The 27,310-nt window shown below is 31.4% G+C and overlaps 1 protein-coding gene across 1 annotated transcript in view; it reads right to left on the bottom strand.

The window, feature by feature from the left end:
• LOC107443548 (uncharacterized) overlaps positions 1–27,096 on the bottom strand; it is a 59,389-nt gene extending 32,293 nt beyond the window's left edge. The window contains exon 1 of the mRNA XM_043045635.3: positions 26,910–27,096. Within this exon, the coding sequence (XP_042901569.2) occupies positions 26,910–26,948 (39 nt within the window). The 5' untranslated portion in view covers positions 26,949–27,096. The remainder of the gene's footprint in view (positions 1–26,909) is intronic.
• Positions 27,097–27,310: the final 214 nt, after the last annotated feature.

The raw sequence follows: 27,310 nt of genomic DNA, 5'->3' as shown, positions 1-27,310 counted from the left end.
AAAAAAAAAGAAACTTAGCCAGAAAAGAGAAATTAAATATATGTCAAGCATGCAAAACCAGGAATGATTACCTCTTCACAGTGAAAAGTAACAGAATATTATACAGTTTAGAATTACATTATTATTACAGTTAAAACTGTAGTAATTATTATACAGTTTAATTATGTAGTTTAATTACAATATATAGTTTAAATATTATTATAGTTTAGAATATTATTCAATTTAGAGTAAATAACAGCTTTAGAATATCAGAGCTGATACTTCTCCGGAAAAGTATACGAAAAACGGTTATAAGAACTTCTCAACTTTTTCTGACTATTACAACATAGGAACTGCTATGACAAAAGTGCATTTATCATGAATCTTTCATTAGGTTGTAAAGAAAGTTCTGCAACGCATGCTAAAATTTCAACTTTTATGAATTCTCATTTTCTGTTGTTGTTTTTTTTGCTTTCTTAGCTTAAATTTTCACCAATAAGCTGTAAATGACTTTGGATGAAAACTTCTGGTTTAGATTCGTTGTTGCTATAACCAAGTGTTGTAGCTATAAACATATTTCCCAAGTGTTGCAGAACTTTTTTACAGCAACCTAATACTTATTAATAAATAGTGATAGCTTTGGTAAATATTATTTTCCTGTAGGAAGGATTAAAATAAAGCGTTCTTACTGCCAGCTTCTAATCTTTTCCGGATGGGTAGAAGCCTTAGAATATAATAACTTTAGTTAATTTTTCTCTAAGTTAAAAATTTCTCTGCCTCCGATGGATGCAAAATCTCGGGGCCTGCCACAGAAAGTGGCACTGACCCATACCTGCCAATTCTTTCGAATTTTGAATAATATTTTATTTCTATATTTAATGTGGTAAGAAATTTTTTACACTCCTACTTGATTCTTATTTTAATATATTTAAATTAAAGTGATTTTGATGGCCGGGATAGCCTAGTTGGCAGGGCGCTGGACTCACGTTTGTGAGAACGGGAGTTCGAATCCAGCCGGCCGAAGACTCCACATGTAGTAAATGGTACCTGGTGCACGTTAAATATGTCTGGTTACAAATTTCTCCATGTTCCCATAGCAAACCAATATCTCTGGGGGTGCTGAATTGGAGAATGATCATTCTCCGGTTCAGGTCAAAATTACGATCCGTGGACGAATAAATGGGTTCGCCCTAGAAACGAGTGGGACGTATGGGTGTGGCAGAAGTCAAATTCTTGGCTATAGATGGCGCCACTGGAAAACAAGAACAATCACACTCCCTCTGTTTAATGGGTGACAACGACGACAACAACAACAACAAAGTGATTTTGATAACCATTATTTAAACAGTTTAAACATACCTATAAATAACAAGCTAATTTTTATGTTGTGCTTTAAGTGCTAGCTAAATGTCAATTAAATATGTGTTTACAATATCTCTTCAATTGGTATTTCACTACCACAAGCGAAAAAACTACTTTAAAGAACATTAAAGTTGATAGGTCTGTTGGCCGGTTGGTCAGACAGTTTTAATGAGGCATGATATATATTGTCTATGATTAACAACAAGGAATTTATAAATTGGAGGGGGAAGAGAAGAAAAGACAGAAAAATTTATATTCCAGTTTATAAGGTCTTGTTCCGGCTTTAACTGAACCTTTTTTCAAAATAATTGTGAATTAAATTTTATTTCTGAAAATTTGCATCATTTGTGTTTCTTGTTTTAATAAATTTATCATAAAACGTTTTTTAAAAACATAATAATCAGTAAAATCCAAAAAGAAAACATTTAATCTGAATTTAATAAAAATCTCTCTATTCTAAAAAAAAGTTTTTGCAGTTAATTTTGTCCCCTGAAAAACTTTTTAACTACGTGATGAAAATCTAAGATTAAGGAATCAATTCATTCAGAATCTTTCAGGGAAGACATTTAGGGCATTCAAATCTTTTACATAATTTTAAATTTTTATTTATTTTAGTTTTAAAGCACGATTTTGCAGTTAATAATGAAGAATAACCGCCGTTCACAACAGCCAATCACATGTCTGAAAACGGCAAGCTTAAAAAAGCGATTTACAAGTCTGAATTTTCTTTTTCAGAGATGCAACCAATCACAAAATAGTTAGAATTTCATTCTTCAGTTTTACAACATCTCAACTTATTTCGTATTGATATATTGATTAATCTGATTATTTGTTTTCTAAAACGTTAATTCGTAAGTTTAATCTGGTTCCGGCATATAAGATAAAGTTGAATGACAAGGAATTTAATTAATATGCAATACAGTAAATAAGCGAAGAGATATTTTATAAAAGTATTTAATGAAAAATAATAACAGCGAAATATATGCGTTTGCGAAGCGTTCTATTTACATCTCTGAATGTTGCCACCTATTTTTATGAAAGTTAAACTATTCTCTGCTATAATAAAATTAGACTTATGCGAACCTTACATTCTATTGATCTAAGTGACGATGGGATTTGTATTTTAAAAAAATGTGATAAGATTCGCTTAAAAAATGTTGACGTTATTATATGGGACGAAGCAAGTATGATTCCCAGAAAAGCAATAGAAATGATCGATAGAACTTTTCGTGATCTTCTAGCTAATGAGATACCATTTGGTGGTAAGATAATAATTTTAGGTGGAGATTTTCGACAAGTGTTACCTGTCGTTAAAAAAGCTACACATATGCAGGTTATTAATGAAACTATAAAATACTCTTTTCTTTGGCCATTTTTTGAAATCCTTCATTTGACAATTAATATGAGAGTTAAAGCTGGTAACCAAGAATTTGCCAATTGGTTGTTGACAATTGGCAATGGAGAACTTTTACATCTTGATGCAAGCACTCCTGATCTTTATTGTAAAGATATCATTTCTTGGTTTTTTGAAAAAATCGATTGTCTTAATACTAACTTCATTAATCACATCATATTATCACCGCAAAATGATGAAGTTAACAAAGTTAATGAAAATATTTTATCACGTGTGCCAGGTGAAGAGGTTATAAGTTATAGTATTGATAAGGCCACACTATATGGAGTAGATAAATCAGACGGGAGAGAAGAAGAAGCTACTTTAAGGTATTCTATTGAATATTTAAACTCCATAAATCTCCCGGGACTGCCACCTCATCAGCTCAAATTAAAAGTTGGATGCATTGTAATGCTGATCAGGAACATATCTATTGTTGATGGCCTTTGCAATGGAACTCGATTGACTGTTCTTAAAATAGGGAAAAGAGTATTGACTTGCCAAATTGCTACTGGTAATAAAAATGGTAGTATTGTCAATCTTCCAAGAATAGAATTAAATACATTATCAAGTAATTCTTCCTTACCATTTGTGCTTTATCGACGACAATTTCCTGTTAGATTAGCTTATGCCTTAACAATTAATAAGGCCCAGGGCCAAACCTTCGATAAAGTTGGGCTATATATTGAACGGCCTATTTTTTCTCATGGTCAATTATATGTGGCATTGTCAAGATGCACAACGAAGGAGAACATTAAAATATTTATTAAAGATGATCCTGTCATTAACAATATTGTATATAGAGAAATATTATAACATATATATATAATGTCAAATTTATAAATGTATTTAGCGTAAAGAAAATGCTATTGGTGCATTGTTTATTTTAATTCCGCAAAATTAATGTTTTCATTTATAGTTATTTTGCTGAATATTATTAAAATATTTTTTTAAAAATTACCCTGTTCTTAACAATATTGCTTATTGAAAAATATTATAGTGTTTGCATATATATATATATATATATATATATATATATATTGAATTAAATGTGTTAAAAATATATTCATTTCTTTGGGACAAAGTCTGTATTATTGTGATTATCATTTTTTTTAAACAAGTTTCATATTAAGATTATATCTGCACATTGATGTTAATTTCTGACAATTTTGGCTCATTTAAAGAACAAATAGGACATAGAAGGAACTGTAGTCAACGAAAAAAAGTGACATTGATATTGACACACTGCTTATTCTGCATTTAAGAAAATTAATTCTTTTCGATGATAACAGTTAATATTCAGTTTAATATTGAAATATATGAAATCAAAGCATTCTTGGTTTTGCGAAGCAAACCAAGCAAGAATTGCGAAGCAATTCTCCGGGGGTTGGCGAGCGTCAGCGAGCAGGGGGCGGAGACCTCTAGTATTTTAAATTATAATCATTGCTAAATCAGATATATTTTCAATTACTCAAATGATTAAGTTGCTTCGACTTGATTATTTTTGGAGTAAAACTGGAAATCCTATTATTTCATCGTTATTACTATTATTATTTTAAAATAATGAAATAACTCGTTTTGTTTCATCTAACTTCAGTTAAAAAACTATCGAACGCATCACTGAAGAAGGTAAGCTACTTTTTTTAACTCAAACTTTTCATTACAAACTCCATTTAAGGATCAAACAGTTTGCCCAGTAAAGCATTCGTAAAAGAACAATTAAAGTATTTTTCGATGGGAATACAGAAAAGAAAATAGGAAAAGAAAGTTGATTCCAATCTTCATACCCCGGAGGTAGGCTTTGTTGTTATGGAGAAGTGTGAGAGCTTTCTTAGAATTTCCTTCTTATGCTCAAAAAAAGTCTCCCGCTAAATAAAGAAGGTTAGTGAACTTAATTTCGTTTATTTACGACATAAATCTGAAACTTTTAAATCATTATTTTTAATTTTCAAATTTAATTTTTTAAAAAGAAAGTTTTAAATTTAAACTTCTCGCAGTGGACTGATCGTGTAAAGACGCGATTCCCAGCAGAGCACCGAAGACAAGCATTACTGGCTGCTGTCAGTAAGCGGGTGCGTGACCACTTTGATCAGCCTGCGTAGGGATCGAGGGTGCGCGGTATCGGTCCTCGTCAAACTATTCTATCTTAAAGTGCTCGATTTCGCACGCAGGTCCATAATAAAATGTAGATTTTCGATGAAGTAAATAATTCTTATTAAATAATTCGTTAATGATAAAAACATTTTGAATTGGAAAATCTAAAAAAATTTATATGTTCAGAATTTTTAGATTCTTCTAAACCTAAATTTAGATTTTCATACCATTTGATCAATAAAAAAGAGCTTATAAACTAATTTTAAGAAAAATTGATTATATAATGGTATTGCAATGACATCCCATTTTAAGATTACATCGCCAAATGGCAGTACTTCATATTATACGTCATTCGAGTTAACCTATAAATGAAAGAGATAATCCTTTCTTTAATCACTTGTTCCTGTGAAATTAAAAAACGCTCATGTTAAACATTTATTTGAGAGGAAACTAGTAGACAGACATCTTTTTTCTTAAATTTATATTTTCTCTTTTTTTCAATTGTGTGTTTTAGAATATATTCCATACCGTCTTTATTAAAATTCAAGAAACAGATTCGTTTTTTTTTTTCATTAATAGAGGCTACTGCTTTTAAATTTTAGTGAATTCCATTTTCAAAACCGAAATCAGATAAAACCAATTGGTGGAGAAATTTTTATAATTTTTAACCAATTTTTTATAATTAAATTGTTATCTCTATATATATTTCTCTTACACGGCACCAAAAAAAAATCTCATTACAACTCCCCGAATGGCAACGTTAGAAAATCGACCAATGATTGCTGCTAAAAATGTCACATGGCAAATCTAGATGAGGTGGCTCAACATATAGCGCTTTTAAAAACGGAAACTGAAATAACCAGAGAGAGAGCATCACCATGTTGTTCAATTCAGCTGCTGCAATCTCAAACAATTAAGCTAGGCAGAAGTGAGTAATCTTCGTTGACGAAAGCGCTTTTTTTCGCGAATTTATATAGACTAAACCAGTTTTTAGTCATGGACAACTTAATGTTGGCCTCTCTAGGGTTAGATCATTTGACAGCCTAACAATGATAGCTCCAAGTCCAGAAATTTACAATTGTGTGTTTTTTAGGAAGTTCTTAATCTTTAATAGTAATTTTTTTTTTTTGCTAAGCCCTTAATCTTTCTCAGTATTTGTTCGCATTTAGTATTTATTGCAAATTAATGTTTAGTTTCTGCAAGTTTTTCTTTTGTATGTCAAACTTCTAAGACTTATACTTACGTTTTTAACAAAGTTGTGAATCGTTCATGGTTATTATTTTTTAAAAACATAACGTTTTGTTTATTCAGGTTTTTCCATTGCAATTCACTTATTTCACTTTTTAATAGACTTAATTATAACCAAAATTTTAACATTTTTGAAGAGATATCTGTTTTAGAATTTTTATCTTAAGATTTTATACTATAGCACATTTCTAATAGGTTTAACGAATTACATGTCATTTATTTGAATTCAAATTTATTTTAATGACTTAGTATTTACTAAAAATATGTATTTTTTTTAAAAAAAAAAAAAAGTTGTTATATGGATTTGAATGATTGTTTTGAATTCCTAGAATTTTGTGCATTTGCAATGTACCTAAGTTAGTAGCGAGAGAAGCGAGCTTGGTTTGCGAAGCAAACCATATAAGATTGCGTATCAATTTTCGGGGGTTGGAGAGCGTTAGCGAGCAGGCGGCGCAGCCCACTAGTTAATTCATAATCAGTCATTTTATTGTAGTGCTTTGGATTAAATACCAATAAAATATTAGAGAAAGCTCTGTAAACAGCAAGTGTACAGCAGTAAACTATAACCAAGGCGGAATATGATTATTTCTACCAAAAACGCATTATTTCTTAAGAAACGTGCCATTTTTCGTCAAGTACGGATTCATTATCTCCAGTTATGGAAGGCTCTGCAACAGTTCTTTATTTTTTCTACTTACTTACTGACTGCCCTTTCGTTAATAAATATGACTTAAAAGGAACTTCAGAATAAATACATGAATCAAATATGTAATCTCATAATTATGTAGTGATGTTTACAAAAGATTTAAAAAATAAATGAATTTGATGCAATTCAATTGTACAACTACCACAGATAAATATTATCCTTGTTCGTTATTTACATGTTGCGAAAGAGAAAATAAAACATTCAAGATCAAGTCAACTGAAATGAGAAAATTAATAGGTTAATTAAATTAAATCAAATTTACTAAACGGAGAATCATATAGAATCGTATCGACTAACCGGTAATATTTTATTAACAGGTAGATTCAAACAAAAAAAAGGAACAATTTCATTTAGAAAAATAAACATTCTTTAAAGTTTCTCGTTAAAATACAATTTAAAGTTCTGAGTTTATTTGTTTTTTTTTAAGTAACGGAAGAAAAAAAATTTTGTCTTATTCAGTGAAACTGAGTTGCAGACTGAATTGATACGCGTGAATTTCTTTAAGACAAAAGTACGTTTTAGAAATAGCCATCCGTGAAATTCTAAACAGCGAACGGAAATACATTTGAAAAAGATTCCATTATTTTCCTTTCACTCATTTTCACTAGAATAGAATTATAAAATGTTAAGACAATTTGTGAAAGCGGATTCGTTGCTAAGTGTTTAAAAGAAAAAAACTAGTTAGTTTCCTAAAAACTAACTACCATACATCGGAGCTGAATTCTAATTCTGTGAATGCTGAATTATTCTGTCTATTCTGCTGAATTTTAATTAATGCGGTTTTCGAATCATCAATTATAAACTGATACAAATCTTATCAGTTATTTCAATAATTAATTGGTTTTATTAACTCATTCAAAATTTATTTAAAAATTTATTAAAATTACACAGCAGCTTCTTTACTTTTTTAACACATTCTTGTCTAGCGTCTATTTAAATAGACAGTTCCTTTTTGCGAAAACGAAAGGAAGAAAATGTAGTGCTAGAAAAATTGTGGCAGTGGTAATAAGTATCTATTTCATGATTGGAATTTATTCTATAGAAACAAAATACAAGCTCCGACTATCATTATATATAAATACTAGGAGGCTTCGTCCCCTGCTCGCTGGCGCTCGTCAACCCCCGGAACTGCTTTCGCAGTTCTTTTCGGATTGCTTCGCAATCCAATGCTCGCTTTGCTCGCTCATTGGATACGTTCTTAACGTCTAGCTTTTGTATGCTTTTTTGAATACTGAAGTTCCGAAAACTTTTCACTGCAGAAAATTCTAAACCTGTACATTTCAATATTAATTGGAAATTTCAAACAGTTCACATATTTTGCTTAATCACACTATTCTAAATTTCAGTTGTTGAGAAAAGTAATTGTTGTAAGTTTTGTTTTAAAGTCTTTCCCACCAGAGGGCTAAAGCCATGTGTTGTAAAACAATATGAAATAGTAGTCTGCCACTGAACGCCGGATGTAAAGCATCGGCTTCGATGAAGATAATTTTGTATTTTTAATTCTCTGAAGTGCTCCACCCTAATAATATGGAGTTTGTGAAATAAATGTATATATTTTTGATTGTTGATGAAGCCCATCATTTTGTGTTTTCATCAGTGTTCAGAAGCAGAACAACTATAAGTTTTTTATTTTATCACAAAAATATAAAATGTATAAAAAACAAAGAAAAGAGTAAGAAAATGAGTATAGTCATAGAAAAAGTTAAAATTATAGTATAGTATTTGTCAGTTAAAATAAAACTTTTTGTTTAAGTCATTGTTAACAATTCAAATTTCTCCGAGGCAATTCTAAACCTTAATTTTGTTCTAAATGTCAGTATTCAGACACGCAACAGAAGTTAAATATGAAGTTGTAAAATGCATATATATATATATATATATATATATATATATATATATATATATATATATATATATATATATATATATATATATATATATATATATATATATATATATATATATAAACTGCTGTTTGTAGAAAATGCAACACCATGAAGGAATCATCAGAATCAAATGAAATTCGCAGCAAATGTCAATTATAGGATATTATGCAAATTAATAAAGTTTCAGAGCCATCGCGCGTGCGTGGCGCGCGCAGCGCCCTCTGAATTGATGCTGAAAGCGTATAAATAAAGTGCTGTAGCGGGACGTTGAAAATAGTCTATGATTATTTGTTAGTGGCAAACGTTTAGTGAGACCTGAGTATGCCTCCACGACGGAAGAATAAGAAATTCAAGCAACTTACGGAGTTTGAACGAGGGAGGATAATCGGCCTTCGAGAAGGAGGATTTTCCTATCGCGCAATAGCAGCTCGTATGCAGCGGAACAGTTCCACAGTGATGCGAGTTTGGAAGCAGTGAACCGACGAGCACCGAACAACTCGAAAAACAGGCACTGGACGACAGAAGGTGACGTCAGAGCGCGATGATCGACACCTGCTCCGCATGGCGGTGAATGATCGCACAGCTTCCTCCAGGCAGCTGGCAGCACATTGGTCTACTGCTACAGGTGTACAATTGTCGGCTTCGTCAATTCGTCGTCGTCTGCTGCGCCGTGGATTGCGTGCAAGGGTGCCATTATACAGGATTCCCCTCACGGCGGATCATCGACGGCTGCGTCGGCAGTGGGCTCTTGAGCACAGAGACTGGCGAGCTGATTGGCACCAAGTTGTCTTTTCAGATGAATCACGCTTCAATTTGTGGACCCATGATGGCCGTGTTCGTGTTAGACGTTATGCCGGTCAACGCTGCCTTCCTGAGTGTATTATTGAACGACATAGTGGTCGAACACCCGGAGTTATGGTCTGGGGTGCGATTTCGTATCATGGACGATCCAATTTGATACGAATTGAGGGTAATCTCAATAGCAACAGATACGTCCGTGAAGTGCTACAGCCCGAAGTCGTTCCTTTCCTTCAAGGCATCCCTGGAGCTATCTTTCAGCAGGATAATGCACGCCCACATGTTGCGCGGACTGTTAGAGACTTCTGTTCAGCACAACGCATGCAACTTCTTCCTTGGCCTGCTTATTCGCCGGATATGTCGCCTATTGAGCACGTGTGGGATATGGTTGGTCGGCGTCTCACTCGTGATCCGCGTCCTGCAGTTTCCAAAGACGAACTTTGGTTGCGCATACAAGCGATATGGAATTCTCTTCCTCAAGCAGATATTCAACATCTGTTTGACTCCATGCCACGTCGTATAGCAGCACTTATTGCAGCGCGTGGTGGCTGCACCAAATACTGATTTCGGACGCTTAATTTGTTTCTTTTGTTTTGAAAATTTCATCATTTATTTGTATCAGTACAAGTCGTTTCTGCATTAAATTTCATTTGATTCTGATGATTCTTTCATGGTGTTGCATTTTCTACAAACAGCAGTTTATATATATATATATATATATATATATATATATATATATATATATATATATATATATATATATATATATATATATATATATATATATATATATATATATATATATATATATATATATATATATATATATATATATATCTTTATATATATATTTCGTCTGTTCGTGTGTATGTCACTGAACTCCTCCTAAACGGCTGGATTGATTTAAATGAAATTTTCTGTGTACCTTCAGAAGGATTCGAGAATGGTTTAGATTCACAATAGAACATTCTGCCACAAACCGTTCCAGCGGTATCAGCGAAAATCGAAATGGAATTTTCTGATTGGTTAAAAGTTAGCCATTGTTTTAAATTTTGCTGTACACGAATCAGTTTTCAAATATCTTGAAGATAACAACAGTGATATTTTCTATCTTATAGCTCTATTCTTTTAGAAAAGTAAATTACATATACTTTAATATTTAATCATAATTCGGTTCTTTATTTCAGGTGAGCACAAGCACGTAAAATCAACGAGAATAAGTTTCGTAATTATTGGTCGTATCGCGGATTTAGTATTGTGAAAACTGTTTAATAAAAATCAAGGCAAAAGCAAATTTTATTCATCTTGCACGCTTTAGCTCAATTTAGTATGCAATTTTTCATTGCTGACAGTTGTCATTTGAAAACTATTAGATTGTTTATTATTACAAAGTTTGCGAATTCACATTCATTTTAATTATTTCATTTAAAAAATAGGAGTAGACTATATTTGAGGGTGCCCCTTGATTCTCACCAAGTTGTGATAGCGGTTGATCTCCAAGCTGGCCGATGTTGAATCCCAATCGTGATTCTGATTCGTTTAAATTTCAGCGTTATTTTTAAATGTTCAACGGTATATGAAATTTCAGAAGTTCGTTAGTTCTATGTTGGATACCGGCTGGTTAGGTTACTTTTGCTTCTGATCAATAGGATCGAAGGTATGTGGGCAGTCATAAAAAAAGGACTTTAGAAAAAAATGTCACCGCCATTCCGATACCACAGACGCCATTTTTAATTCGTATTTCGCCGAATTTATGTGGCGATGGAGGAACACAGATTCTATTCATGATAAATTTAGACAGTATCTAACTGCTATTAGAGAATTCTGTGCACCTAAAACTGAGGAAATTCAAGCTTAATGAATAAGTGAGATGTTTTTTTTTCTTTTCCTTTTCTTTCTGTGCTTACTCCATTAATTTTTATTTCGATTCAAAATGCATTTTATTGGGTTTACTAATTTTGCTTACATTGGGTTCATTGCAATTTTATAAAGTTTTGGCCGATGTCTTGCTGAAATTTTCCAATGTATTATTAAAATATCATTATGCTTTGGCAGCCATTCCTGTTACCGCGGTGTTCCGCGCAAACAGGAATGGTGATAAACATAAGTTACCAATTTCGTCAAGGGGCACCCACAAGTATATTTTTACCAAAAATAGATTTTTGTTTTAAATTTTATCATTATTATATTTCTTATTTAATTTATTTCATTTTTATTGCTTTTTTATTATTTAAAATAAATACGTGAATTTTCGAATTAGCAAATTTGCGACCACTGTCAACTTCTACATTTCTTTTTGTTTGAAAGAGAATATTTGCAAAAATATGCCGCCTAAACGAATCGCTCTTAGTCGATCAACATCTCAAGCACGCAAGAAGAGAACTAACCGTGTTTCAGAAAAATCGGAGCAACGGGAAGAAAGACTTGAAACTAATCGAGAACACAATGCTTTAGCCCGTTCCTTAGAAACGTCTGAGAAACAGGAAAGAAGACTGTTAACAAATCAACTACGCACTACTCAAGCCTGTTCCTTGGAAACATCAGAGCAACGGGAAAGAAGACTGTTAACAAATCAACTACGCACTTATCAAGCCCGTTCGTCGGAAACATCAGAGCAACGGGATGCAAGAATAAAAATCAATCAAGAACGCACTTCGCTATTCAGACGCTGCCAATACTCTGATTTGAATCTCAGTGCATTTTACTATGATCCGACAACCAACTATAGTCTTTCACCCAAGCGTCAACATCGGAAAAATGGATCAATTATGTATGTTTTGTAGTGCTCTCAAATTTAAGAATGAAACAGCTGGAATTTGCTGTACTGGAGGCAAAGTGTAACTACCAGATTTAACGTCGCCAGCCGAGCCATTATCAACGTTGTTATCGGGTCAAGCAAATCAATAGAAACTTTTCTTGGCGAATATAGGTCAGTACATCCGTGTTTCCAAATGACTTCATTTGGTGCTGCTACAAGTATCGGTGCGCATATGGACAGCTAGAGTTATTTATTACATTCACATGCAATCCTGCTTGAGCTAAAATTAAAGAGCTTTAGTAACTTAGGCAAACATCATCGGATCTTCATGATGCATTATCACATGTGAGTTAAAACAAATATTAAGCTCTAAACTTGGTGGTTTTATTGCGAAAAGTCATGTTTTTAGAGAGACACGGTGTTTGATGCATTATATTGAACGGCAGAAAAAGAGAATTGCCACATGATTTGGCTTATTGAAAAACTCACACCAGGACAAATTGGTCAGCTCATATCAGCAGAAATATTCATGACGCCATTGATCCAGAATTATTTCAGATCATCATCCAAAATATGTTTCATGGTCGGTGTGCATCACCATACATGTCTGTTTGAAAATGCACTAACGATATCCTAGAGAATTAACTGTTGAGACTATCACTGGTTTTTTCACCATTAAATAAAATTATCTATTCAAATCATAATCACAAATCACATTTACACACTTAAATACAAAATTTAAATTCAAACTGAAAGCGTTGCAACGCACGCAGGGTACAGCTAGTATATATATATATATATATATATATATATATATATATATATATATATATATATATATATATATATATATATATATATATATATATATATATATATATATATATATATATATATATATATATATATATATATATATATATATAGTAATTCAGTGTCAACAATTCAAATTTTTCTGAGGCAACTCTTCACCTCTAAATATTACTTTTTTTAAGCACCCATTTCTAAATGTCAGTATTCTACCACAAAACAACTTAAAGTCCTCAAATTTAGCATGAAGTTGTAAAATGTAATGAAAGAGGGTCATAGCAATAATGTAAGTATAGAAGTAAAGTTAGTACTGTAAAATTAAAACAATATTTTTAATCAATGAGCCAAGTTCTTCAAGAAGCAGTTGTAGAAGTAGCTGGATAGAAGTTTTTTTATATAAAACTTTTTATAGAATTTCTTTAAAAACACAATTGTTAATCTAGGCATTTGGCGATACAACACTTATAGAATTGAAGGATTTGTTACGTCAAGCGCTCAGGTATCATAATTTTGATCTAGTTGCGCTTCTATGTCATTTTGATGTATGTTGCTAAGTTAACTTTCAAAAAATTCTATGGCTGGCAATAGCATTTATATTTTTTAAGTTGTTTATTTTTATTTGTTTTAAAATTCGTTCGTATTATAGCGAAATGTTTTTTAACCTAACAGAATTCTTTGCCGACTGTTCTCTGTATATATGAAGAAAATAAAGTAAATTAATTAATTCCTAATTGGGTATAATATAAAAAAATACAACTACTTCCACTTAGTAGGAATAACATTTACCATGACGCAATGCTAAATTCTATGCCACTATCCACATAAATCAATTATTAATCAAAAATCGAATATCAATTACTTTTCTTTATAATGCAATAAAATCTGGCGAGCAGCTATTTAAACGATCAAACACTTCGTTTGTTTATTTGTGGCTTGAAGTTAGGCTCTCAGAAAATGCCGTTCATGGGTTAAATTTAGTAGGAATAACACAACCTGTGACGTAGGCTATAGTATACCCAATTGAGTTTAAATTAAATATTATCATGTTTTTAGGGTATGATTCTGAATTGAACAACCTGATAATGCTCACTCTGATTATTGTTTCCGTTTTTAAAAGCGCTATATGTTGAGCCAGTTTAAATTAAATATTATCATGTTTTTAGGGCATGAATCTGAATTTAACAACCTGATAATGCTCACTCTGGTTATTGTTTCCATTTTTAAAAGCGCTATATGTTGAGCCTCCTCAGCTAGATTTGCCATGTGACATTTTTAGCAGCAATCATTGGTCGATTTTCTAACGTTGCCATTTGGGGAGTTGTAATGAGGCTTTTTTTTGGTGCCGTGTAAGAGAAATATATATATAGATTTATCTTTAGACCTGACTTCAATGCTCAGTACTTTTTTTAAAATTGGCAACAGAAAAAAATATATACTTGGCGAAAAACATCTGTGCAGTTTCACTTTTTTTTAAATAGGTGTTTTTGTGGTTGGGCATAAATATGTTAAATTTTTACACGTCGTGTACTTTAAATTGCTATTTAACTCTATCAAGCGCTGGGAAACAACTTAATAATTAGTCCCACTTAATTTTGACAAAAATGTAAACCACTAAAATTTTAATGGATTTTTGGAAAATAAAAAAGGGAACATAATAATAACTTTTTATCTAAGAATTGAATTATATACTGGGACTCAATCGCATGCCAAAATTCAAATGTATGTTTACTGCGGGCGACATTTTAAGTTACGAAATCAGACATAAAAACTTACTTTCTCTAAATAAACGCACCCTTTTCGACGGATTTGGATTGTTGATCTATCAAAATATGGGGGATAACCGCTATCTGGTCCCAATCAGACAACTTTATTTATTTATTTGAGCTTTTTTTTTTTTTTTTTTTTTTTTTTGCCATGTCACTGAAGCTATTTATTGAAATATTTATTTTACAAGAACCGTTCTACAGATTCTTTTCACATTTTTGATTTTATCAATTAATATTACTTATCAATTAAAATTACTTATCAATTAAAATTACTTATCAATTTAAATTACTTATCAATTAAAATTACTTATCAATTAAAATTACTACATTCAATTGGTGTAAAAATTTCAACTAACTAAAAACTAAACTTAAGTACTTAACAGCTCATGGAGGGCCAAGGCCTGTATCCATCTCAATTTTCTTGACCTTTGGGCTCTGGGGTGCGAGAGCAGATGTTCAGGTTGGGTGAGCTACATGCGAATTCGAGCTCTTTACGGAAGAAAAGCTAAGCTAAGACCGACATCGCACATCCTCACAGGCTGATCAAAGTGGTCACCCACTCGCTCACTGACCTTAGCCAGTGATGCCTGACTTCGGTGATCTTCTGGAAACCGGTTCTTACATTCAGTCCACTGTGGAACACAAATCTTTAAAAGTAAATCATATCATTCAATCAACTTTTTTTTCAGGAAGATAAAAATATCCAAGCTTTTTTAACGGATATAATGTCTACATCAATTTTTTTTTCAAGTAAAAGTAAATAGTGATGAAGAGTTTATAATTAAGAACAATAATTATATAATTAAGAATAATTTATAATTAAGAATTTTTTTCGGGGAGATAGAAATATAAATGACAACCAAGCTTTTTGTAACGGATATAACGCCTATATCTAACAATTTTTTTGTCAAGTAAAAGTAAATATTGATGAATAGTTTATAATTAAGAACAATAATTAAGAATTATTAGGAATTTTTTCGGGAAGATAAAATTATTCATGACAACCAAGCTGTTTTAACAGTTATAACGTTTATATGAAACTGTTTCTCTTTTTTTTTTAAGTAAATGAGTATAGTTATTAATTAAGTTTTCTCCTCCTGAAAAGCACAGTGCTAATTAACATGGTTTTATTCTTAATTAATTAATTTATTTATTTATTTTTGTCTCATTTTAAGGTTAGGGCCTTAAACCATTGAAATTGTATCTTGCGTGCTAATCCGATCATTTAATCAAACATCATCAAGGCTTACGCCTTTTCTATTTTGCGATTATTATCAAAACTTTAATTTGATAACTATAAAAAAATAATTGAGAGAATCACTCTCTTTCTGCGTGAAGTATGTCAAGATCTAATTCAAACGTTTTAAAAATGTTCGATTCCGACAAGCAATAAATCAAAATATTAAATCCGTAATAGTTTTATCTTAAATATACCCGGAAATTACCACTAATTGAAAAGCTCCCTTTCGTAACAGAAAATAAACGATCTCATTCCGAATTTAATATTCAAGCAATCTTATTCGATTTATGAATAATAAACGAATGATTTTTCTTCCGGAAATAAATCAAAATTCTCCCACAACATTCTGATAGCGTGTTTTATCTTGTAATGACTCATTTTTTTACTCGAGAATGAAAAATAACGTTCGATATTGTTGACTGGAAAAAATTCACGAGCATTTCAAAAATTCCTCCAACCATGAAAAATACGGTTTTATGTTGTTATTATTTCATTTATACTCAGGGCCTGAGCTAAGCATTCGCCGCCTCATCAAAGGCGATAAAATAGAAAATTTGACGCATAAAATTGTGGTTTTGGCGAAAGCATTGGCGAATGATTTTTTCCACTAGAAAGAATAGATACATATTTAACTAGATCCTCAAAATTACGTCAAAATGAACAAACCAGCATTTTTTATTTGATTACAGTAATTTTCGGTAAATGCGCCGAATAAACATTAGAATTGGGTCCAAATAATATAAGCCTGAAACAAACTACCGAAAAGTAGTTTTCAGTGGGAAAATATTATTAAAAAAAAATTGTTAAGATTTGCATTTGGCGAAGACTTTAGAAAATTGGGGAATACTTTTGATACTTGGCTAATTTACTGGCTAATAATATGAAATCCTTAGCGCTGGCCCTTGTTGCTCAATAACGCTTATTGAGGAACTTGTTGGAAAGAGGAAAAAGTACATATTTTAGGTATTTTAAATTATTTTTTCAGAGTTTATTTTAAGAATTAATAATTGGTTTCGTATGCATTAATTTCATAATTATAATTTTACTTTTGATTTAAATATATACTAAATTAAACTTATTAGACGTCATAAATCTATGAATATCAGTTAGAAATTCTAAAATGCTTATGGTTCTTCAAAAATTCAATTCATAATTAATTTAGAAAACATTTTAGTTTTCCTGGTACATATTAACTAATCGGTGTTCTCCAAGAGAAGTGTCCAGTTACCAAAGATAATGATTTTTAAATTAACTCTACAGATAGCATTGTCACTCTTTAATATTGCTTTCATGATTTGGTATTTGGCAATTTGAAAAACATTCTTGAATAGACATGAAAGATCAGTTTTGAGAAATTCTAGATTTTCAAAAAGCTAAAAATTCTTTTATGTTGTTTCGTCTGTTACCATCTTTTTAAAGTTAATTAGGGAAGCTTTATTAACTGCTTATTGTAAGTAAGTCTAAGAACCATATTTGAGTTTTAATGTTTTAAAGTTTAAGGCTAAAAAGTTTACACGTGGTAGTAAAAAATTCAATTACGTAAAAAGAAAAAATAAATTTTTATTCATATATATATATATATATATATATATATATATATATATATATATATATATATATATATATATATATATATATATATATATATATATATATATATAATTTATTATTATTATTAGTTGAAATTAATTGCGTGGTGTAACAAAGAGGTTTATTTCATTTTATTTTGTTTAATTTAATAAAAAAAGACTTAGATCTTTAGCAATTACCACATATTATTATTAGTAACCTAAAAGGGGTGTGCTGGCCATTACTTAATATACACTTAACCAATAGTTCTGAACCCAATGTTCTCTTATTATACAGGGACCCTTCCTCGGTATTTTCAACAGTGATATTAAGCTAAATAACCTTATAAACGAAACGTCCACGAAGCAACTCCCAAAGAAAATCAGAATGAATTACTCTAATTAATTATTAATTGGGTTTTTTTCTTGGAAAAATGGAGGTTTTTAAGTGCTCTAAACCAAAACATTTGTCATGGAATTTAAGGAAAAAAAGTTCTCATTAACCGCTAAAGAAAACCAAATACTCCTTTTCAAAATCATGTCGCTTGAAAAGCTGTTATCGTTGTAGCTTAATACATTTCATTTCGGAGACAGAAATGACAGAACTTCATTCAACATAAAAAAGAATATAATAAAGTTTGATTTATTATGCAATTATTTTAAGTTTGTGTTGCGTATAGGGTCTTTACTTTAGGTTTAAGTTATAGAATAGAGATAGGAGAAATTAATAATGTTTTTTTATGCGTAGAAACTACACTTTTTAGAAACAAAAAGGTTTGCACATAATCTCTGCTCTCCCAAATCATGTCAAAACTTTCAGACTCTTATAAAACTTGACCATAAATTAAAACTTAATATTTCTTGTAAATTGCGAAGATTTGCTATCAGTTTCAAATCCTTGGAAGCTGTGCGTATGAAAATTAAACCGTTTTAGTCCGATTTATTTTATTTCGGACTAAGTGGAAACTGCTAAATTAAAAATGGGTAGTAAGTTTTAGAAAGATTTTAAAAAAATCAGTTGATTAATTATCAAAGCTGACCTGATGCGTACGCTAAATGTTTTATTATTTCCTGATCCTAGTCTTGAACTTAAAGTGGACACTGGGGCCGTGTAGCGCTCATATCCTATCCAACCTGATTTATTTTAGCAGTAAGGTAAAAACAGTTTGAAGTATGTTACAAGTGACATTGTAAGTAATATATAGTAGACTAAAAAGTAATATATTTCAACTAATTCGATGTGCGATACAGCTCCGTATTTAATTAACTTATCATTAATTAACATTCTAATTTATGTATAGAAACTTAGCACCACTTTAATGCGCCATTTTGCTGATAAAGATTAGCAGGCGCTGATGTCATAGGTCACATGTGTGGGTATGGGAGGTCTTCGTCTTGAAGTGCCAGTTACACAATTAACTGGTCCTCTATATGTGTGTTTAAACTGTTTAAATATAACGGCAATCAAAATTATTTTGAACCAAATATATTAAAATAAGAGTCAAACATGAATGTTAAAAGTTTTCTACCACATTAAAGAGAGAAATAAAATCTTCCGGAAAATCCAGAAAAGCTGGCTGCAATAAAAAAACCACCAAGTGCCTTCTTGAAGCAAAGCTGTAATTTTACTACAGATGCCATTTTGCTATAAATCACAAATAACTTAAATATTTTAAAAGTTGTAAGACTTTTATTAAAAATCGCCAATTTGGCGACATTTTTTCACCTAGATTTAAATTATCACAATAAATGCCTTATTCTTAGTTCTTGCAAATTTTTATGAGTCCAGATAATGCAGCATTAAAGTAAGTTTTTAAATATTTAAAAATTAAACCGCAAACGCTTTTTATTTTCTCAAAACTATGGCTTTTCCCCCATATTGACGTTTTGCGCTATTTTCAACGTATGCATAGAGAGAGCTGACTAAAGATAGGTTGAGCCTATTCTTTGGTTGACTTAACCTAACAGTCATGAGCAACAGTTGCGAACTCATAGCACTTAGGAAATTAGCATATGTTTCTCAAAAAAGCATCATATTTTGAATGATATCAGTGGAAACTCTTTTCTACGCCAAGATTTTTAGCATTTAGCGCAGCAGACGTGCTAATGACATCAAAAACTTCTCATAGTAAGAGAAAGGTGAGAAGCGTTTCGAGTAGAAACGCTTCTCACCTTTCTCATTCGTTAGAAAGTCAAGTGTATAGAGTGTAAAGGCATAGAATCTTTAGAGATATCCAAAATCCTAGAGTCAAAAATCAAGCCAGTTTATAAGAATTTAAAAAAAAAAATTTTAACTAAATTCAGTTTTTTACTTTCTACAAATCGAAAATTCCTTAATAATTTATAAGACATTGAAAAAATATCCTCACCCGAGACCTTGCGAACGAAAACTGATCATCAAATGGAGTGATTATCATAGCACTCAATTACTCGCCTCACTGCAGATGAGATGAAACGAAGCAGAAAGGAACTAATTGATTGATTGATGTCACAGAACATATTAAAACGCACGAAACTGCTCCAGTAAATCGGGTCATACCTTGAATTCTCTAATTAAAAACATTAAATGTTTATTTTTGAAATATGAGAGAAACATGAAATTTAAACGGACATTAGAGTACAACTCATAGTTAGAACGATTTATAGCATTCTTAATTTTGTTGCATTTGTCTAATTTTTGATATTATCAATTTAAATTATTTATGTAGGTGTGGACATAATTCTTATAATTCCACTTAAGATATTAGTATATTTACCTTATCACGAGAAAAAATATTTTCTGAAACTACAGAAATTCCATAGTAACATTAAAAAAAAAGGCTAAATAAAAAAAGGCTTGATAATTAATTATTCTATGGAGTTTCTAACTGCTGAAGGAAAACAAATTTATTTGCCTAGATCTCAAAAGTTAGCACCTATGCTAACGTATGCATATCAGCTATGCATTTCGCATAAAAAGTACATATCTTGCTACTTGCTTTAACTCCATAGTCGAATCTGATTCGTCATAAAGTTTCCTCAACTAAAATCTTAACCTAACACTTTTTCTCCATGGATATATCCACAGAGAAATTAAGAACGTTAACATTAAGAAAACATGTACTATGGCTAAGAAAGAAAACACATTTGAATAGATATTGAGGATAAATACTTAAAACCTCAATATCAAGACCGCGATTTAGAAAAAATATATAAAAAAGTACATACATAAAGTATATACATAAAGTACATACATACAATGTCAGTAAACAAACTTTTAAACTTTTTTTATGGTGATTTTTGTCTGACTTGGGGAATCGAATTTATGGTGATTTCTATCTCTTTATGGTGAATTGAATTAATAATGTTTTCAATCTTTTAGGATGAATCGAATTTATAGTGATTTCATACTTTTACTTTTTTGATTTAAGTCGTATCTTTTACTCTCCACTTTTAATCGGGTTGTGTTTATCTCATTCATTTTTATGAATTATTTCTATTTTATGATTTTATGTGTAGTTTCGGTTGTGGTTCGGTAGATTTCTGTGAATATTTTAAAAATTCATTTATGTATTTATTTACATCCTAATACCATCCATTCTTATTTGATATTTTCAGCTTAAATTTTGTGTGTGTTGTTTTAAACTTTTTTTTAACGTTAGTAATATTCATTTTTAATGTGCGCACAAGTGGTGACCTAGCCAGGTTCCTGGCTGCCCGTTATCTTGCGAACATGGAGTTCTTCTCGTTCTCGAGTTCTCTAATGAGCCGACTGATTATGCTTCCGTAAGCTAAATACTGAACGCGATGGAATATTAATACCATATAATTATATACCATATAATTATATACCATATTAAATGTTACATACCATATGTATGAATATGTATATTTCTTTCTGGTACTTACAGTTCTTGTTTTAAAAAAGCACTGTGCTTCGACTTAAATCGAAATAAATGTACAAAGATTATTAAGACGTTGAATGCCATAGGGGTCACTGGTGACTGGCACTGAGTTTGTTCGTAGAGCCACGGGGATCACTGGAGAAGCCAATATTATTAAAAACACTTAATTCGAGTAAATTTTGAATTTTTTCTAATATTATTATCGTAACTAAAATGGTTTGAAGAAATTAATGCAATATAGAACACACAAAAATAGTTTTATTTATATACACAAAGATGCCAACTTGCTCCGGACAGCGAATAAATATTTTCAAGTGGTAGTTTATTAATTGTGATTCTTGGTTTAATAAATTCAATTTAGTAGATTTTGGTCCACCACTAATTCTAAACAATTCGTAGGCTTAAATAATTCACCACTTTTTTTTCAGCTATGTCATCCAACACCTTTTAAAAACTAGCAAAATCTCTCTAACATTTGCAAATTTAGTGTGTAGTTATTTACCGTGTGGACAGACGAGCAAGCCATGCAAAATTAGCGTGGCATTCAACGTGTTATGGCTTGGGGTTTTGGATACAGTTTTTCAACCCCCCTTTTTTCTTCTTCTTTAATAAAGGAAGCAGATATTAGAAAAAAATGGGCAAATAATTATATTAAATGTTATTAACAATAGCATAGGCCTAATTCTGTTGAATTGTCTCATCATTAGATATTCGTAAAGTATGCATTAAAAATTGCTCGAAGAAAAAAAAGTAACCATAACAACTCTATCAATATATTTTAAGAGTACTGTAAAATTAGCATCTGAAAATATGCATCTTATTTTCTTAAAAAAATGTTCTTTTGATTACCGCAATAGTTCGGTTCCTCTAATGCATTTATAAAAATATTACATCTATTGAATGAAAAATGTTTCAAAAATGTTAACGACTGTTTTATCAGAAGAACGCCAATCCAGTTTGGTAGACTGCTAGAAAACTATTGCCACTTAAATATTTTTGATGTACCTTTGTTAACCCTGCCATAATCCAGAAGTTTTTAACTTCCTTCAATATTTAAAATGGTAGTTAACTATTAACAATTACGAACATACTCGTAATTACTAATGCCACAGGCAACTAAAAATGTAAAAAGGTGGCAAAATCTTAATGCTTTTTTTTATTTAATTAAATTATTTAATCATTCCACCGTAACTACAACCAGAACATGCATTATAAATTATTCATATTTAAACCTTAAAATTCTCTGCCATCGCCTTTGATAGTAAACTAAAAAAATTGTGCTTGCATAAGTTGCTAATTTTTATTTATTTTAACACATTTTTGATTTTTACTAATCACCCCTCTTTACATTTATGGTTCCCTGTAGCAACCCTGTGTAATAGCATTTTTTTTTTAAAAAAATTAATGTCACTCGTAATGGAATTTTAAAAATTTTGTAGTGAAATCTGAAAAGTCAAAAAAAAAAAAATTCAGGGCTGTATACTTTTTACGCTTTTGGGGGTAGGGGAATTTCTAGTAGTATGAAGCTAAGTTTATAATTTATGATTCTTTTTTTTGTAAATTTGTTTTAAAGTTTTTTTCCACACCACAACAAGTAAATGATTCAAAATTTAATATGAATAATCACTCCGTTATAACTTTCTGGTGGTAAAACTTTTAAAATATCTGCAAAATGACCAAAAATTTTGAAACTTAATCAGTGTTTAGTTAATAAGTGTTTACCACTTTTTAAAATATTTTACTAAAAGGTTAATATCTAGCAGCCCTGTTCATTATCGACTTTAGAAATTAAAATAAAAACCATTGAAAAGTCTCTGTTTCTTTGTAACAAAATCAGTACCAATCAGTGGTATACAGTTAGTGGAACGAGGGATTTTCTAAATTATCTTCTAAACACGTGTCTTCTCGTTGAGGGAGATGAAATAACAATACAGGAATTTCAAAATCGAGTCACGTTTGCTCAAACCCAATCTCTGTTAAACAAATGGTCACGCAAACGACGATAAAGATTTTCACCAGATGAAATTTCATTGTTTATTGGTTGTAAAACAATTGTGTAACATTCAACATATTATTACGAGAAAGTGATATGTTAACCCACTTATGCCTAGTACCATCTTAAAAAGATGGTTCCTTTTTTCCAAAAATGAAATAAGTGGTAACAGAAGTGTTACATTATTTTCAGAAACTGGATATTTCTACCTACAACAAAATATTAACGATATAAATATTTATATTCAGATCGGAAGTCAATATATATTTTATTTTCATAACCGTCGTTGAACAGCCGACCCAATTTTTTGGGTTGACGACTACTAATGCTCAACTCCGCAGCCTTGCAATTTTGAATCCAATCCAGAAGACAAGAGAACTTCTGGATCGAGTATTTGGAGAAATTTGCCTTTGTGGAGGACTTCTTGATGAAAATATCCCGCATTTGCGTTACTTGGGAAGGAAAAACACGAAAATATCCTATGATTAGTAGTAACTGAAGTAAACTCCTAAAGCTAAAGAGCAGAAAAAAATCTACTTGATATAAGCAAATTTATATTACCATACTGTAGAAACCGTGGTGTTACATCTCTCCAAATTTAATGATGAATGACCCACAAATTGTCCGAATAAATACTTTTTTTTTTCAAGTTAACACCAAATCAAGTGTTCATATACAATTTAAAGAGTGTATGAAAGCCCTAAACACCTAAATTGTAAACATTTTACTCTACTACCACGTGCCTTCACACTATACGTTAAATATTTTCGTTTCCGAAAACTCCAATGTTAGCGCGCTTTTGATTCCTCCGTAATTGTTCACAATCTATTACGAGTTGGCTTGAAGTTACTTGTTGTCTTCAATTTTGCGTTTCATCTACAAAAGCTCAAGTTCGCCCTTAAATTATGTATGTTTTTTTTTTAGTTGTGCTATAAGGATATTTATATTTTAATTCTCAAATCTCTGTAAACTTTTATTAAATATTTGATTTACAAACTTATTTTATTTTAAGAATTCGTGCATAAATGCAACCAAATTTAATGATTCTTGCTTTATATAGCCTTGTAAAAGTCACTTTTCTGACTCTTTATGTGTTTATGACTCAATTATAAATAGTTATATGACTGAATTTTAAAAAAATGGTGGCAGCTACTTAACCGAGTAGTGTAAAGAACATTCTTGGTGTTTTACTACGACAGAAACTGCCATTGATTCTACACCAGCTAGGTAAACAGTAGTTGCCCACCATTTTTGGTGAAAAGATACACTAAAATATTTTATGGTGAAATATCCATCTGGATATTTTTTATTTATAGACACACCTTCCAAAATTTGTGATTTTTGAAAAAAAATTTCTAATGCAGAACCAGAGCAGAAGTTTTTATAACAAGTCGAGCTTTCATAAAATTTATTTATAGCTCCGGCGTGAATGACTTGGTAGCGCAGTTAATCTCATAATGCAGTATTCTTGCTGCTTTCGATTCGCGCATGTTCGTCTTGCATGCAGTTTCTAAGCATTCGCACAGACAATCGCATGTAGTGTGAATGCTGCCAAAAGATCACGTTCATGCAAACTATTTTCAAAACAATATCACTGGTAACTATTTTTTTTACATCCTTGCAATTTTTAATTAAGAAACAGGATATTTTTGATCACAATAATAATGCATTACTTCTACCGGATAACTCTGCCAGCTAATACCCACCTAATTACGGAACTATGATATCAGAATGCTAAAAAGTAGGTAAATACTAGGAAATATGAAATCAGTAGAAGCATAAATTACCCACTACTAAATAACATTATAACACTACTAAATAAGTATATAAATAACCCATAAAAGTACTTCTGGCATCATTTTGCGAAACGATGTGTTTTCTTAATGGTAGTCCGTAATGGGGTAAATGTTACAGGATATTTAATGTGGATGAGAAATTCAAACAAAAACCTCTCGTTGTGGTTCTGTTAATTACCACTTTTTAAAAACTAATTCCTATTCCGAAATTTCGGATTCAATGGGGATTTCGAATCGTCAAAAATTAGTTAAGTCTAAAAACAATAGTTGGAGCGGGAAATTTTGAATTATGCTGCGAACATTTTTGTGACTGGTGAAAACCTCGTATTACCCTTGATGTTGGCTACAGACCGACCTACAGTCTTATCACTGATCAGCCTTAACCCCTTGACATATCATGATATAAAAATGATCTTTGATTGCACTGTAAGCAAAAACTCGCAACGGAATGTTGTCAGAGATGTCAACTGCTCCGGACACCCCAAAACAATAATAAAACGGTAAATAACTACAAACTAAATCTTGCAAATATTTGACTACTTTTGCTTGCTTTTTAAAAGGTATAGCATGACATAACCAAAGTGGTGAATGATATAAGTCTACGAATTATTTAGAAATAGCGGTGGATAAAAATCTACTCAATTGAATTTATTAAACCAAGAATCACAATTGATAAACTACCACTTTGAAATATTTATTTGCTGTCAGGAGCAAGTTGGCATCTATGTGTTGAAGACATCAGAGACACGTTAATTATTGTTTTGACACATGAAACAAATGATGTCTCCCAGACGTCTTCGTATGTCAAAGGGTTAATATAGTCTTTTTCACTGCAGCCTTAAGGATGCTTACTATTGACACCTGAGGTGAAAATCAGGAGGACTTTAAATATTATGTATATTTCAAACTTGCCAACGCTTCCGAATTTTCTAAAAATGTTATAGTTAACGTAGTAACAATATCGTAGCATTTTCACTTGATTCTTGTTACAATTATTTCGGGGGGAATTGGTCCAGATTGGATGCTCTTTCGCCACTATTTCTTCTATATTAATGTTGGCATCGTCTATATACTAGACTAGCAATGTCATTATTTTATCTGATTCCGATTTGTCAGATCCGATGAATCATTGAGAGTCCATCTGGGCTGGTAGTGAGTATTTAGAACAATTCTAAGTCAATCATCTCGTGGTGAGACTTTTGAAGAGTTGGCGAAATTATCACTTATTCTTCAAGTTTTACTTATGAATTAGCTACCAATTTATTAAAATTCCGCAGAAAGCGGAGCAGTTGGTATCCCTGTTGCTAGTTATCGTGTTTTAAGTGATATCTGAAAGGGAATTATATATTTGCCATTAACACATCAATAGCTATTTCCCTACCACAGGGAAGACTCTTTTTGGGAGAACGGATAATTTGGCAGGTATGATGTTTACTAGTACACATTGGTAAACAGAATGTGTCACCATTATTTTGATGGGGGAGGGCACTTTTACTATTTCAACAGCACAGAAAGTTGGGCGTAAATAAGGTTAAAACACTATCGGACGCTGACATCAAACAAATATATATCATTTACTTTCATCGAAAGCAATAAAAAACCGAAACGTTGATAGAAACAGAACTTACCGCTATCACAGTTATCCAAGCAGCAAATCGGCTCCTCATACTCACTGGAGTTTTCCTTTTCAAGATTCGAAGCAACACATGTTCTCGAACACACAATTCCTTCACTCATCGAAAGTGAACGTTCGAATGAATGGAACCACTTTCTCCCTTCTCAACCACCCCAGAAGAACGAAATAGGGACAACGCCTTCTTGTCACGCTGTATCGACCAAACGGAACTAAACGTTCTCTTCAGGAGGGGGACAACCAAGTGAAAGTGTTCTATGATTATGATGTAACGTCCCTCAAAACTTCTTAAAAGTGGGAGTCATTTGTGCTGTTTTGTTTACACCAATTCGTCCACTTTTTTTTTCGAACAAGAACAAGTTGAAATGGAATATAAGTTGGGAAATCCCACGTTCC

This window comes from Parasteatoda tepidariorum, chromosome 2 (assembly GCF_982258835.1).
Source record: "Parasteatoda tepidariorum strain Cologne lab strain chromosome 2, Ptep-v5.0, whole genome shotgun sequence".
In the NCBI taxonomy this organism is placed as follows: Eukaryota; Metazoa; Arthropoda; class Arachnida; order Araneae; family Theridiidae; genus Parasteatoda; species Parasteatoda tepidariorum.
Note: the sequence above shows the minus strand (reverse complement) of the source record. Positions and strands in the feature narration are given on the sequence as shown.